Source organism: Hemibagrus wyckioides, linkage group LG24, assembly GCF_019097595.1.
Source record: "Hemibagrus wyckioides isolate EC202008001 linkage group LG24, SWU_Hwy_1.0, whole genome shotgun sequence".
Classification (NCBI taxonomy): Eukaryota; Metazoa; Chordata; class Actinopteri; order Siluriformes; family Bagridae; genus Hemibagrus; species Hemibagrus wyckioides.
In genome coordinates this window covers 3,677,580-3,692,727 of record NC_080733.1, presented here as the reverse complement: position 1 = coordinate 3,692,727, position 15,148 = coordinate 3,677,580, and the positions used below count along the sequence as shown (strand labels likewise).

General features: G+C 37.6%; 1 protein-coding gene across 6 annotated transcripts; it reads left to right on the top strand.

Annotated features, from left to right (window-relative positions):
* Nucleotides 1-5,417: 5,417 nt before the first annotated feature.
* zfand2a (zinc finger, AN1-type domain 2A) lies at nucleotides 5,418-14,745 on the top strand. 6 transcript variants are annotated; one of them, XM_058378033.1, is made up of 10 exons: nucleotides 5,418-5,572; nucleotides 8,755-8,840; nucleotides 8,963-9,057; nucleotides 12,539-12,670; nucleotides 12,755-12,906; nucleotides 13,477-13,587; nucleotides 13,714-13,798; nucleotides 13,904-13,980; nucleotides 14,066-14,150; nucleotides 14,490-14,745. In XM_058378033.1, exons 2-10 carry the CDS (start codon nucleotides 8,786-8,788, stop codon nucleotides 14,526-14,528), a joined length of 831 nt encoding a protein of 276 aa, XP_058234016.1. In that variant the 5' UTR covers nucleotides 5,418-5,572; nucleotides 8,755-8,785; the 3' UTR covers nucleotides 14,529-14,745. The 6 variants fall into 6 exon arrangements, 5 of the variants coding, with proteins under 5 accessions (XP_058234016.1, XP_058234018.1, XP_058234020.1 ...); XM_058378035.1 differs by having other exon boundaries at nucleotides 14,066-14,206; XM_058378034.1 differs by having other exon boundaries at nucleotides 5,420-5,572; nucleotides 8,679-8,840.
* The last annotated feature ends 403 nt before the right edge of the window (nucleotides 14,746-15,148 follow it).

Here is a 15,148-nt window from a genome sequence, read left to right as displayed (position 1 = left end):
GAAATCCCAGCAGCAAGTTATTTATCCAATTAACTTTTCTTTTTTTATATATAATTTTGATAATTGTGTTTACTTGGTTGGCTAGCATAATTGTTCAAATCTAGTCCATCCTTTATCACCATGTGGCAGTTCAACTCTGTGAACCCAGAAACAACAATATCATAATCCATATTTATTTAACACATTGTTTTATTTTATTTTATTTTATATTGATCAGCACACATTTACAAGTGTCTGAGCTTTGTGCTTTACTTTTTTCTTTCTTTACTTTTTTACTACATGCTAGCTAGGAAGAATTTACTTCATAGCTTGCGTGTGCTATTGCTAACCAGTCGTTATTCGATATCTATAAACTATTTTGTCCTCAGTAAACATTCTGTATAAATAATTTGTCTAATGCCAGTGGTAATACATCATAAAATACGGCACTGTGTGTAGTTTGCTGTACACATATTTGCCTCGCATCAGTTCTATATGATGTAAATGTGTTTAAATGTAATGACTGCTTTCTTTCTGGATTTCTATTTAAATAAAACCACTAAATATGTTCTTCAGATATTCTAAACATATCTGCTGCCATCTTGTGGTGAATATCGTATCATATACACTAGGTACAGATAATAAACTTTGTCAATTTTTTCCTCTCAAAATTGCGTTAGTAGACATCCTTGAGGTACTTTGGACATTGAGGTAAATCCGCTTACCAAGCCCAAAATTAATACCGAATCCAATAACCATCCATAAAAATGGATTCTAAACCAGCACAGTGCTCAAAAGTGACATTTATTTGTTTGTGTAAGATTTACTCAACTCTGAATACAGCATCTTATCACTGAGGGGGTATTCGAATAGGGTATTTTGGGGAATTATTTATACCAGAGCTACACTATATTGCCAAGTTTTGGGACTCCCGTCCAAATTATTGAATTCAGGTGTTGTTTTTCAGGGGTTGGGCTCAGCCCCTTAGTTCCAGTGATAGGAACTCTTAATGCTTCAGCATTCTACGACATTTTGGACAATTTCATGCTATTTTAAGTGGTACATGAAAATGTAAATCATTTATTTAGTAACATTCTCTAATACAACAGTTTTGGGGAAGAAAGAAGAATTATTTTAAGGTTTGATTAAAAAACTAAGGGTTCTTAGCTTCCTAAAAGCCTCTACTTTGAACCCTTTTTGATAGGAAGACACTTGATCATAGGGTTTGACATTAGATTTCTTCACATAGTGTTGGTGCTCCAATTTCAGAAAGTACCAGCACCGGCACTAATAAAAAGTCAAAAGCATCCATCATCCACACAAGTGTTATAAGTGTGATATGACCATGCTATCTGCCTCAGAGAGAAGTCAGGAAGATAATGGGTTACAAGTGTAGCGCAGCTAGTTAATATCAAGCTTGTTTGTTAACTATAGTATCAAAACACTGTTTCACTGAGACTAATTGTGCTAGCTAGTCATCACTTTATACTCACGGTTTGTGAGATTGTGTGAGAATCTTGCACCCTGTGTAGTGTATCTACTGTGTTATCAATTTCCCATCCTTTTGGATTACAGAAGTAAGGATTACAGATGGTTATTCCTACCCTGCTATAATACAGTGTTGGAGGCATAAAAATGATCTACTTTAGTTATTTGTGATGCACAGAAAATTAGCACCAGGAATGTAAATATTTTAATTTGTTCATTAACTAAAACTGGTTGTTTATGCATGAGAGACAATTATTAAAGTAATGATCAACATTTTCATATAATTGTTATAAAAATTATAAAATTATATTAAATATTAATTTTGCGAATATAGCGATGTAACAAACACAGTTCATAAAAAGCTTTTTGCTTTTTCTATTCTAAACCCCTGCGGTTTGGTGGATGTGTCTCTGACACACGTCCTGTACAACAGGGGATTTATTTTACATTTTCAGGTACAGCGGTCAGTTTAAAATAAAAGTTTCTTTAACAGTGGAAATTGAGTCTTACGTTATTTATATTGTATTCACACACAAAACATTCATGGTGAACATTTCTGACTTTATAAAATTATTCTCTTGGCGATTGGCCCCTATTAAACAATAAAGAATGTAAGATATCTTTTCTATATAAACAGTTTAGTAGCCTACTTTTCTTTTTGACAGAATTTATCATTATAATCAACTTAATTATTTCCTGGATTTTGTATCACCATAGTCCCTAAATGTATGTAAATGCAGGAAATGGGATTCACGTAAATATTTTCCCCCATTTGGTGTACCTCCCACTTCTCTAACCAAAGTTACACCCTTGGTAATAATAGTAGTAGTAGTAATAGTAGTACCAGTAGTTGAAGTAGTAGTAGTAGTAATAGTATAGTAGTATAGTAGTAGTAGAAGTAGTAATAGTAGTAGTAGTAATAGTAATAGTAGTAGTAGAACTAGTAATAGTAGTAGTAGTAGTAATAGTAGTAGTAGAACTAGTAATAGTAGTAGTAGTAGTAGTAATAGTAGTACCAGTAGTTGAAGTAGTAGTAGTAGTAATAGTATAGTAGTATAGTAGTAGTAGAAGTAGTAATAGTAGTAGTAGTAATAGTAATAGTAGTAGTAGAACTAGTAATAGTAGTAGTAGTAGTAATAGTAGTAGTAGAACTAGTAATAGTAGTAGTAGTAGTAGTAGTAGTAGTAATAGTAGTACTAGTAGTTGAAGTAGTAGTAGTAGTAATAGTATAGTAGTAGTAGAAGTAGTAATAGTAGTAGTAATAGTAATAGTAGTAGTAGAACTAGTAGTAGTAGTAGTAATAGTAGTAGTAGAACTAGTAATAGTAGTAGTAGAACTAGTAATAGTAGTAGAAGTAATAGTAGTAGTACTAGTAGTAGTAGTAGTAGTAATAGTAGTAGTAGAACTAGTAATAGTAGTAGTAGTAGTAGAAGTAGTAGTAATAGTAGTAGTAGAACTAGTAGTAGTAGTAGTAGTAATAGTAGTAGTAATAGTAGTAGTAGAACTAGTAATAGTAGTAGTAGAACTAGTAATAGTAGTAGACGTAATAGTAGTAGTAGTAGTAGTAGTAGTAGTAATAGTAGTAGTAGAACTAGTAATAGTAGTAGTAGTAGTAGTAATAGTAGTAGTAGAACTAGTAATAGTAGTAGTAGTAATAGTAGTAGTAGAACTAGTAATAGTAGTAGTAATAGTAGTAGTAGAACTAGTAATAGTAGTAGTAGTAGAAGTAGTAGTAATAGTAGTAGTAGAACTAGTAATAGTAGTAGTAGTAATAGTAGTAGTAGAACTAGTAATAGTAGTAGTACTAGTAGTAGTAGTAGTAATAGTAGTAGTAGAACTAGTAATAGTAGTAGTAGAAGTAGTAGTAATAGTAGTAGTAGAACTAGTAATAGTAGTAGTAGTAGTAGTAGTAGTAGTACAACTAGTAATAGTAGTAGTAATAGTAGTTGTAGTAGTAATAGTAGTAGTAGTAGTAGAAGTAATAGTAGTAGTAGTAGTAGTAATAGTAGTAGAAGTAATAGTAGTAGTAATAGTAGTTGTAGTTGTAGTAGTAATAGTAGTAGTAGTAATAGTAGTAGTAGTAATAGTAATAGTAGTAGTAGAACTAGTAATAGTAGTAGTAGTAATAGTAGTAGTAGAACTAGTACTAGTAGTTGAAGTAGTAGTAGTAGTAGTAGTAATAGTATAGTAGTATAGTAGTAGTAGAACTAGTAATAGTAGTAGTAGTAATAGTAATAGTAGTAGTAGAACTAGTAATAGTAGTAGAACTAGTAATAGTAATAGTAGTAGTAGAACTAGTAATAGTAGTAGTAGTAATAGTAGAAGTAGTAATAGTAGTAGTAGAACTAGTAATAGTAGTAGTAGTAGTAAGAGTAGTAGTAGTAGAAGTAGTAATAGTAGAAGTAGTAGTAGTAGTAGAAGTAATAGTAGTAGTAATAGTATTACTAGTAGTTGTAGTGGTAGTAGTAGTAATAGTAGCAGCATGATAGAAGTATTATAAATAATATAATTTTAAAGTTTAAAAGTTTAAAAAATAAAGTTTTATTATTATTAATATTATTATTAGTAGTAGTAGCAGTAGTAGTAGTAGTATAAAATAAAGTAGTATAAAATATTATATATTATTAGTTGTGGTTTTATTATTTTCAGTATTATTATTAGTAGCAGTAATAGTAATAATAGTAGTAGTAGTAAACAAAACAAAGTAAGAAAACGCTGTATCATTGCCTCCCACGGTAGTTTCTGGAAAGCTCCAGCATGTACTCAATGTGACTCAGAGTGACTCAGTGTCTCATCAACGGAGTCAACATTTAGGAAGCCAGCTACTATGAAGTTGATGACTATTTTCCAAAATAAAAGTCGTACAGCGCGGTCGTAATTAAGTAGTGGCTCAGCAACCAATCAACGATATTTATGTCTTTATTTACAACAAGTAACAAATTTATTACTGTTACTGCAATGTTTCTAAATATTTTTAAAAAATATTCAAGATGGATAATAACACTCAAGATATCCTACAAATGACTTTTAAATTAAGCCATATTGGGTGAATCATTTTTTAAAACAATTTAACAAACTGATAAAGCCAACAGCATCGCATTACATGTTTGAAATCAAGTTAGAGTTCCATTTGACCGGATACTAATGTACTAAAATTCCAGTGCAAGTGCGCAATACTCTATTTAGAATGTGAATCAGCTTCATGAAGCGTTGTACTTTGTGCACAGGGGCATTGTCATGTTGGAACAGTATTTGGATCTCTTAGCTCAAGTGAAGGGGAATTTTATCATTTGCTCATTTGCTTTTATCTTTGTGGAATCAGTATGGAAAAAAACACACATATTATTACACCAACTAGGCATAACATTATAATCACCTACCTAATATTGTGTTGGTCCCTCTTTTGCTGCCAAAACACAACAAACTGTGATGCACTGTGTATTCTGATCCCTTTCTATCAGAACCAGCATTAACTTCTTCAGCCATTTCATCAACAGTAGCTCGTCTGTTGGATCGGATCACACGGGCCAGCCTTCTCTCCCCACGTGCATCAATGACCCTTGGCTGCCCATGACCCTGTCGCCGGTTCACCACTGTTCCAATTCCTTGGACCACTTTTGATAGATACTGACCACTGCAGACCGGGAACACCCCACAAGAGCTGCAGTTTTGGAGATGCTCTGATCCAGTGGTCCAGCCATCACAATTTGGCCCTTCGTCAAATTTACTCAAATAAATTTACGCTTGCCATTTTTCCTGCTTCTAACACATCAACATAATATTCACTTGCTGCCTAATATATCCCACCCACTAACAGGTGCCATGATGAGGAGATCATCAGTGTTATTCACTTCACCTCTCACTGTATATGTGGTGTATAACTTTTGACTAAATATGTGCGCAAGTATGGTACTTTTATACTGAAAAGCTTTAGTGCGGTCCATCGTTGGTTGCTTCACTGCGTTCAGCGGTATGAGGCTGGGAGGAAATAACAGAGGTATCGTACATAAGACGGTGTTAGAGTTCCAGCGGCGGCTTGACGACGATATCGGTGTTTACACACAGACTCCGGGGACCAACGACTGAGATTTGGTGGACGACATCGGTAAGAAACTCCTTATCGCGTTTCTACAGGGATTTATAAGTGTTTATATAAAAACTGCTTCTATTAAACCAGCCTATGTTATCCGGCTAGTTAGCTGCTAGCTGTTTATTAGCGGCCTCCATTTATTCGAGGTGATTAAAATTGTTGTTGGGATAAACGACAAGGTCTCGTATAAACTCTCAGCTATTTTAAGTTATATTTATGTTTAAGAGTGTTATTGATCTTATCAGGTTTTACTGACAGGCCTCGGGTTCTCAGAAGTTCAGAATTGACACAATAAACAGATCCTGTCTCTCAGAAACGCTTGTGTTTGTGTGTGAACTCCTCATTTCTGAGAAAATGTAAACAATCAGTAGCTGAGAAGGTTCTCGGGATTTGTTTGGCCCTTAATTTAATGTTATGATCTTTTAATGGATTCAGATTCACGTCTGAGGTTGTGTGTTTGCATCTAGCATGATTCAGCATTAGTTAACAGGTTAGTTAGTTAGTTAGTTAGTTAGTTACTTACCTGAAATCCGGTCTAAGAGGCAGTTTAACGGCAGGTTTGTTTGCACGCGCCGATTTTCATTAATCCGGATTGTTTATATTGTCCCCTAAAATCTGCAATCTTATTTAAATACTTATTTTAAAACACTCGGATCAGAAATGTTTGTGAACGAAACTTGTCACAGTGGTCACGTTCACACCACACTAATCCAAATCAGAATGATTCAGATTCGAGCGTTTACATGTCTGAATTTTTCCTAGTTAACCAGTTTATTTCAGATTCACACCGTCCTTTTAAATCTGATTTAAAATTCCATTCGGATCGATGGAGGTGTTCACATGAAGGCGTTTCGATCAGATTAATAACAGATTATTTAGTTGCCTGTGAACCTGCTTCGTCCTGGTCAGTGACAGATTTGGAGATTTTCCCGGGAATGCTGTGGGCAAGGAAGGAAAGCGCCTGATGTCCACGCTAATACGTTCTGGCCTTCCGTCCACACTGAGGTGGCGTTTTTAGTCAACGAAAATGGATCTTTTTGAAAACACTCTCCAAAGTGAGGACTTCGAAAACGATGACGCATTTTTAGTCATGTGACCGATTCATTAGTTCCAGTGTGGATGACCAACTTCTGGGAAACGATTGAAAGTGATAATGTGGACACAGAGAGTTTTTAGACGAAAAGACATGGCCTTAGATGTGATGTAGTCTGTCTCAGGACACCATCCACACACACACACACACAGATTTACACACTCCTTCAGACTTCAGGGTAATTTCACAATTTTATCACAGTCTGTCCACCTACTTGTATTTTATGGGATGTTGGTGTCTTTAGGTAAATAAGAATAATAAATAATAACATGCTACAGGGAGGAGAAATTAGTATTCAGACGCTTTTATCTGTAATTAAATCTGCTTGCATAAATCTCCTTCAGCTTTGCACACATCATCAGCCTCGTTTTATGAATGTTTCAGTCATAAAGCTGTGTGTTGATCATCTATAAAGTGAAAGGCGTGGCCCTGACTCAGCTCTTTTGCATGTAGCGACGCCTACAAAACTCCACAAAAAGATCGAGAAGACAGAGCTGGGAGTATGAAATGAAATGAGAGCTCAGGGTAAAGGCTGGAAAACAGGGAGGTATTTTGCCAATAAGATATAATGTTAATGCTAAGAGAGTGCTGTGTTTTCTGTCAGCTGTTGACGTTAGACGTCTGATGTGTTTACATTTACACACCCTCAGGAACAGGAGGAGGATAAAAACTTTACAGGATTTTTATGAATTAAATGGTTATAGAAACGATAAACGTGTTTGTATCCAGCTCGATGGATAAGTGAGGCCCAGATTACCCAGTTGTGGTTAGAGGCAGTTGGATGATCTGGGTATCTGAGATGGTTTTGTTGTTCTGTGAATGAAACTGTGTGTAGAAATCATCTCGTGTGTCTGAGAGCGAGGAATGTGAGGAGCTTTGTAGTCCATGATGGTCTGGTCACTTATGTTACGCATCCTTGATGTTTAGGAAGTGCTTTGCCTCCTAGTTGTGCTGTGTTGAGGGCTTCCTTGTTGTTAGATGAAGGCTGTGTCTCATGTTTTTTTCAGTAGCAAACACACTTCAGCATTCATCCACAGTTTCTGCTTTACATGGTTGATGATGTTCTTGAAGGACGTCACATCATCTATGCACTTTGCTGATGTAGCCACTCACTGATGCTGTGTATCCCTGCAGGTCTGTGTTGTGGCTGTGATGGCTCCATCAGTCCAGGTTCTGACTTGTTTCAGAAGCATCAGAAAGTTTATGCTGGGATTAGGGTAACAGAGATGTGGTCTGAGCTGCTGAGATCATGGATGTCGGTGGATACAAGTGTCTGTTCGACAGGTCATGAAATCGTCATGCCTGTAATATTTATATCAATTTATTTGTGTAGAGCTTTTAACTATAGACATTCTCAAAGCAGCCAGCTCTGAGTTCAGGGTTGCAGGGTTCAAGTAAAGTTGTTTGTCTGTACATAGTCCCCTACAGGTGATTTAACTCTTAACAATCGGCTTTGTTTTCCTGACCAGTGATGCTGTTGATGTCAGAGTGACACGCATCGATCAGGAAAGTCTGGAAAAATAAACAAGCAACATTCATTAATGTAAAAACTATTGCTGGAACTTTGAGATATCTACAGTAGAAAGTAATTCAGTTTTGCTGTATTGTGGTTCAGTTTTGTTCCATTCCTCCTGGCAAAACATCTACATTTCCTCAGAGTCTTTCTGAAGGAATTTTTAAGAATGCTCCATACATGTTCAGTGGAAATCAAGTCAGCAAGGTCTTTTTAATTCTGTAAACACCTCTCTGTTTATTCTGCAGAATACATACTGCTCATATGAGTTCATATTAAAATTACAATTTGTGGATGTGGTAGGTTAGTGGATAAGGTGTTGGAATACTGATCAGAAGGTTGTGAATTTGAATCCCAGGTCCATCAGGCTGCCATTGCTGGGCCCCTGAGCAAGGCTCTTAACCATCAAATGCTCATAAAATGAGATGAAGTGTAAGTACCTCTGGATAAGGGTGTCTGCTAAATGCCAGAAATGTAAATGTAGTGTCTGTACTTCATCTCACTGTGTTTTCCAGATATAAGCCCATTGTTAAGCGTGCTGTTTGTCCTAAAAGTGAATGAGATGAATGTCGTGTGTTGATGTGAATACAGTGGGAACGAGGATCCTTTTCACCACAGTGCCATGGAGTTTCCAGACCTGGGAGAACACTGTTCAGAGAAATCCTGCAAGCGCCTGGGTGAGTGAGAGCTTTTCACTGGATGTATCTCCCTGCTTCTCCTCTAAATGATAAAACTCTAAAATAGCTGCTTACTTTACCATGATGGAAAAATAATTCATCTATTCAATTTTATTTCGCAGATTTCCTGCCGATGAGATGTGACGCCTGTGAAGCAATTTTCTGTAAAGACCACATAACTTATGCAAGTCACAAGTGTACTTCCTCTTATAAAAAGGTAACATGGCCTGGCGTTTTTAAATCTGTAAACCAACAAACACAACATCACAAATGACTGATTTATTAAATAAAACAAATAGAGAGACACAAGCATGAAACGACAACGATTTAATAGCCTGCTTAACATTTACCTTTAAAGCTTAAAGATGCATTAGGGCAGATTAGTACACACCATCCTCATGTCACACCTTCCTTTAACTTGGCTTTGGTCTGTAAAGTAAAGCGTGTATACAGTGACTGACAGGAAGTACCTCCAGATGCAAACAAACTGAGTTTTCTCAGCCACTTAATGCACTGATGCTGAAGCCACAGCTTAGACTGTGTTTTATATAATTTTGGCGCATCACTTCCAGATGATTTGCGCAAAATAAAAAAACACTTAATTAGGAGCTAGTAGTTAGTAGTATTTACGTTTATCTGAAGTGACTTTCTGTGCAAATAGCGATTTAAATCTCCTGGCATTCTATGCAAGCCCCTTTTTTTTTTTTTTTTTTTTTTTTTTTTTTTCTTCCTACATCATTTCACTTTATCTATTTTATTTCACTTACATTCCAGTACACGTTCTTTTATTTCCTTTCAGCGCTAAGTGTCCTGTGTTCTTTTGTGTTGTCTTTATTGTATTTATTGTCTTTTTTGCACTGTCTTGTCTATGCTCTGTTTGCACCTAGCTGCACACTGTGCACTTTACGTGGCTAAGACAAACTTCTGTCCTAGCTCTGTGGTGTTGTTTGTTGTTTTGTATTGTACTAGTAGTTGTATGTTTATGTAGCACCAGGTCCTGGAGAAACGTTGTTTCATTTCACTATGTACTGCGCCAGCTGTATGTGGTTGAAATGACAATAAAAGCTTCTTGAATCCTTGAATCCTTGAACAACAAGACTAAAAGGGTTCACTTCTAGACTAAGTGCATAAGTGATAATACAAGTAATCAAAGACATAAATATTACAAGGAGGGCTTTAGAGCTTTGTGGAAATATTTAATGTCTTTAATTTTAATATTAAGTGTAGATAAAATCATGTGCCTGATCACTGACAAGCAAGAACAATGAAGAAGCAAGACCTTGTATTGCAAATATTTCTAGACCTTTGCAAATGTACACACCAAGAGCTCTGAGGCTGAAGACCTGAGCTGTGTGTAACTTTGAACCCAGGGGTATAGATTTGGTGCAGATCTTTTTAATTCCTGGAAGATGGATGGATGGATGGATGGATGGATGGATGGATGGATGGATGGATGGATAGATAGATAGATAGATGTTAATGATCTCATGAGAGAAATTCTTGTGTTACAGCAGTTTAATCAGTAAAGACAAGATTTAAATTTGTTTCTTACTGCAAAAAAGACCAAGTGGAGTGTACATGGAGAGCAAGAGAAGACCAGAAACTGACCCATGAAGGACCCCAGCAGTACTGCTGTGAGTTTGAACTACATTGTAAGATCGATCCTGTTGGTCTGAAGATGGAAGATATGGAGTTTTCTATGGGTTTGACTTTTTCTGGTCAGTGACTAGCAGCAGGGACCTTTCTGTAAAGCGCACGGCCTTATAACCTGACTGGTTACATGGCACACTAGAGGTCATTTAACTCTCTGGAAAAGTGTGTATGGTATTGAATCAAGCAGACAGGGCAGACAATTCATGGTCAGCTGAGAAGGTAGAGAATAATTTACTTGGATCAGGGATGCATGTGTTAATTTTAGAGTTAAAGAAGGCAGCCTTGGTGGAAGCGAGGAAGAGCTGAATGATGCAAACATTGCGCAGTAATTGCAAGATCTGTGGGTGAGCTTTCCTCCATTTTCTGTTGGCATGGTGAAGCACTGTTCTGTCGGAGGGGAGACGGTCAGGCCAGACTAATTTCAAAGACATTAGGAGGCATGTGCAGAAGGTAGACGCAGCATCCTCAGCAGGCAGGTCTGCCTGAAAAGATGCCATTAGAGGTATGGATGAGAGAACATAGAGAGAGAGGATGAGGATGTGGGTTTAACATTTTTAGCGAGGTGGAGTGTCACATATTAAGGACTCAAGTCAAGATTTTATTTTCATTTTAACTATATATAGCTGATGCACTACAGAGTGAAATGAAAGAAGGTTTCCTCAGTACGCTGGTGCTACATAAAAACAACACAGAGCTACATAATACAACACAGAGCTATGGGCTAAAAAAATGTAAAGATAGCCTAGCCACTTAAAGTGCATAGTGTGCAACATAGTGCAAACAGTGCAAGGCAAAGGACAGTGCAGACAGATAATACGATGCACTACAGGACAGATACATAAAACCAGTATACAATCTGTATGGATCTTTGTGCAAGGATTTCCTTACAGTGCCGTGAAATTCTTTTCTTTGCATATCCTAGACTGTGACGGGGTTAGGGCACAGGGTCGACCATGATACAGGCGTAAGCTTGAAAGCCTTGCTTAAGGACGGTGGCAGCTTGTGGCCTTCCCACAAGCCACTTCCCTGTGAGGGGAAAAAATAGAACAGAAAATGACACAAAATAATGTCTGATCTGAGAAGAGGAGTTACTGAGAGATTTGACACAGTGGAGGTTTTTGTGATACGGTGTTAGTGTTAGGTGTGTGGGTTTACGGTTACTGCAAGTGGTTCAGGTTAGAGAGATGGTGATCGGACATGGTGCCAAGAGTTTGCTGATTTGAAGTCTAACAAATCAATATCAGAAGGGTGCAGGCCACCAGAAATACAGAGAAAAAAGACTCAAACTCTTCAATAATTCTGTATAACTTCAGCTCTGCCACATCCAGAAGTAAGAAGGGGAAGAGAGACAAAGGAAAAACAGAGACAGTGGTAGAGAGTGTAGTGTTCTCATTGTTGAACCAAATCTCTGGGAGTTCCAAGCAGTGACTTGAAAGACTACCAGTATAAGCTGGGATGAAGTGAGCTTTGTGCACAGTTGGCTGCCAGTTCCTGAGGCCTGCAGATCTGGGTGGATGGATAAGATGGGTGAGGTCACATTAGCATGGAGAGCACCACCTGTAACAAAACATAAGGACAAGAATCCTCCAGAAGCACATGAGTTACACTAGAAATAGCTGGTTGTTACAAAAAAAAAACAGTAAATGGACAGAAGGTTGTGCTTCAGGGGTGGACTCCCTCAGGTTGACTTTGTGTGACCGAGTCTTTTACTGTAATTACACTCTGTTGTCTTTGTACGACCAAGCCTTAAAACAGAAGAGCTGCTTATTTAAAGAAATATTTCACAGCTAATTAGCTTTGATTAGCCACCAGCTGGGAGAACTGAATAATTGAGTGCTAATTGAGCCAGGGTGCTATGATTATTTTGCCCCTGCAGTTGCACAGCTATGGAAAATAGCCAGACTAGATGGTTACATAACAAACGTGTTAATTAATCTTCTACTTGTGCCTATCACTGATTATAAATATGATAAAACTGCTCCATTGCATGTGTCGCAATTTAACAAGGGCCTTATACTCAATTTTATGATTATTTCCTTGCTCAGGATGTCCAGGTCCCTGTGTGTCCACTGTGCAATACCCCCATTCCAATTAAAAGAGGGGAAATGCCAGACATTAAAGTTGGAGAGCACATAGACCGTGACTGCAAGTCAGATCCTGCACAGAGGAAAAGAAAGGTATTACCATTTAACCTTAAAAGTACATGCTCATATCTCAGACTTGAACTTCTAACTAAACCTTGTTTTTCTCGTTTGGTGAAGATTTTTACAAATAAGTGCTCTAAGGGAGGCTGCAAGCAGAAAGAGATGATCCGTGTAACATGTGACCAATGCCACTTGAACTACTGTCTTAAGCACAGACATCCACTGGACCATGATTGTAAGACTGACGGCAAGCCAGTCTCCAAATCAGGGTAAGTATTGTCTTGATTCCTACTGGAAAGTCTTGTCAAGTAATTCGGCTTATCTCTCTTGACCTGACCCTTTTGGGCTCATTTTAAATCTTCATGTCCAAAAGTATGTGGACATTTCACCAGCACACCCCTACATGTTTGTTGAACATCTTGGTCCAAATCCACAGGCATTAACATGGAGTTGGTTTGCTTTTCTCTTCTGGGAAGACTTTCTACTAGATTTTGAAACATGGCTTTGGGCATTTACCCCAACGGCATTAGGTCAGATGGCGTGGCAAAGGGTGACATTAATGTCCCAGTTTATTTCAAACGTGTGCAGTTGAGGGCGGGGCTCATGTGCAGGATGCTCGTGTTCTTCCACAACAACCTTGGCAAACCATGCCTTTATGGAGCTTTCTTTGTGCACAGGTTCAGGGCTTCTTAGTTCCAGTGATGGGAAATTGTAATGCTACATCATACAAAGGCATTTGTGATTTAAAGTTTGAGGAAGAACCACATAGTTAGTTGTCCACATACAATCTTTTTTATAGTGTATGTATACATTCATCTATCTGTTTTATTTATTTACAGACATGCTGCTTTAATGAGAGCTCAGGGTGCTTCCAGCAGTAACGCTGCAGGATCGTCTGTTAAAGGGAGCTCGACCGGAGCGGGCCGAACAACTCGTGCTCAGAATAGTAGGTGAGTAAATATTCTGTGAATAATTGTGAGATTTGTCAGACATATTGCTTAAATCTCTTGTTAAACTTCATTTAATTGTAATACCGGCCTTTAGTTGCTGTTAGAATAATATTCTTCTCTCTACAGTGCACAAAGGAATTCAGCCCCTTCTGTGGTTCCCCCTGTGGCGCAGAATGTAATACCTTCATCAGCATCCTATCAGGCTGGGCTGGTAGTATATTCATTCATTCTGACTTTAAATATTTAATGTCCACTATGCTAGTGAATTGGAAATGGCCATAAATAATGAAGCACATTTGTCTTTCCTGGGATTTAGACAGAAGAGCAGGCTCTCCAGCGTGCATTAGAGATGTCACTGGCAGAAACATCCCGACAAACGCCAGCAACTCTCAGGTAGCTTAGCTGACATGCCTTAATTTTACAATTCCTTATGTGAAAGTTTAGCTGTTATAAAGAATGATTGTGTGTGTGTGATCAGTCCTCAAGAGCAGGAGGATCTGGCCCTGGCTCAGGCCCTCGCTGCTAGTGAGGAAGAGTACCAACGACAGCAGCAGAGACAACAGGTATCAAGAACCCTTAGCAGTCAGTAGCATGCTATGCTAAGCAGGACCTGAATTAGGTACATGGCCTCATCTTATATAATTGGGTGCATGATGATCTGGGCTGGCGGTTTGCAACATGTGGGTCTTGTCTTATAGCGATAATTATAATGGGTTTATTTTTCCAACTACATCTTGCATCTTTGCAGCATCTGAGCAGACAATTTAAATAAAGTCATTCTGGTTCAAAGCATGTTCAAGGTCAAAAAACTACACACAAAAAGCATGTTTATTGGAATAGATGACTTGTAAGCATTAATGAACACTGACTAACTTACTCATTTTTATCTTTCTAATCAACAGGGAAGGGATTCCAAGCAGTCCAACTGTAGTCTGTCTTAAGATCAGATCATGCTGACCCAAAGCAATCTGCCTCATTTTAAACAAACACACAAACACCAGTAATCTGAATGGACTATTCTTTAACCCAGCACACAAAACACTGGGTCTGCCAATGCAATTATTTTTCAGACACAGCTTTATGTACATATTTTATATAGTGGCCATGTTCATCAATATTCAATGTAGATGTTTCTGGAAATAAATTATTTTAAACATTCTTGCCTGCTGTTTTAACTTCTGTTTTTATTTCATGCCACGTGGCTGGATATTTTAAGGTTCCCAATTAAGATCAGGTTTTAATGTGGATTCAGTCATAAATAACCTAAAAAATTGATATTTTTATGAAATGTTATACTTCCTGGAGCTCCAAGTCTCCATGAGGAGATATTCCTCATAGAGTGAAATTTTGCAATAGGGGCCAGGAGTCCAGCCATGGTGATAACATCCACCACCCACTGGTCTTTTCTCCAAGTCAGATGAAAAGTTGACCTGATGTTCAAAATGCTGCCATGTGGTCCAAATATTATGATAGGGAGAGTACTGGGCATAATATTCAGTTGGTTCCTGTATCTGCAATTTTATGAAGGCATTAGATTTTGGGCAGAAATCAACCTGGTTCA

Bases quoted from the DNA above. Each gene is read 5' to 3' on its own strand.
- zfand2a (XM_058378033.1), top strand. From the start codon at position 8,786: ATGGAGTTTCCAGACCTGGGAGAACACTGTTCAGAGAAATCCTGCAAG. The intron at 12,671-12,754 runs GTATTACCATTT...CGTTTGGTGAAG, and splicing joins CTGCACAGAGGAAAAGAAAG to ATTTTTACAAATAAGTGCTC. The intron at 13,588-13,713 runs GTGAGTAAATAT...TTCTCTCTACAG, and splicing joins ACTCGTGCTCAGAATAGTAG to TGCACAAAGGAATTCAGCCC.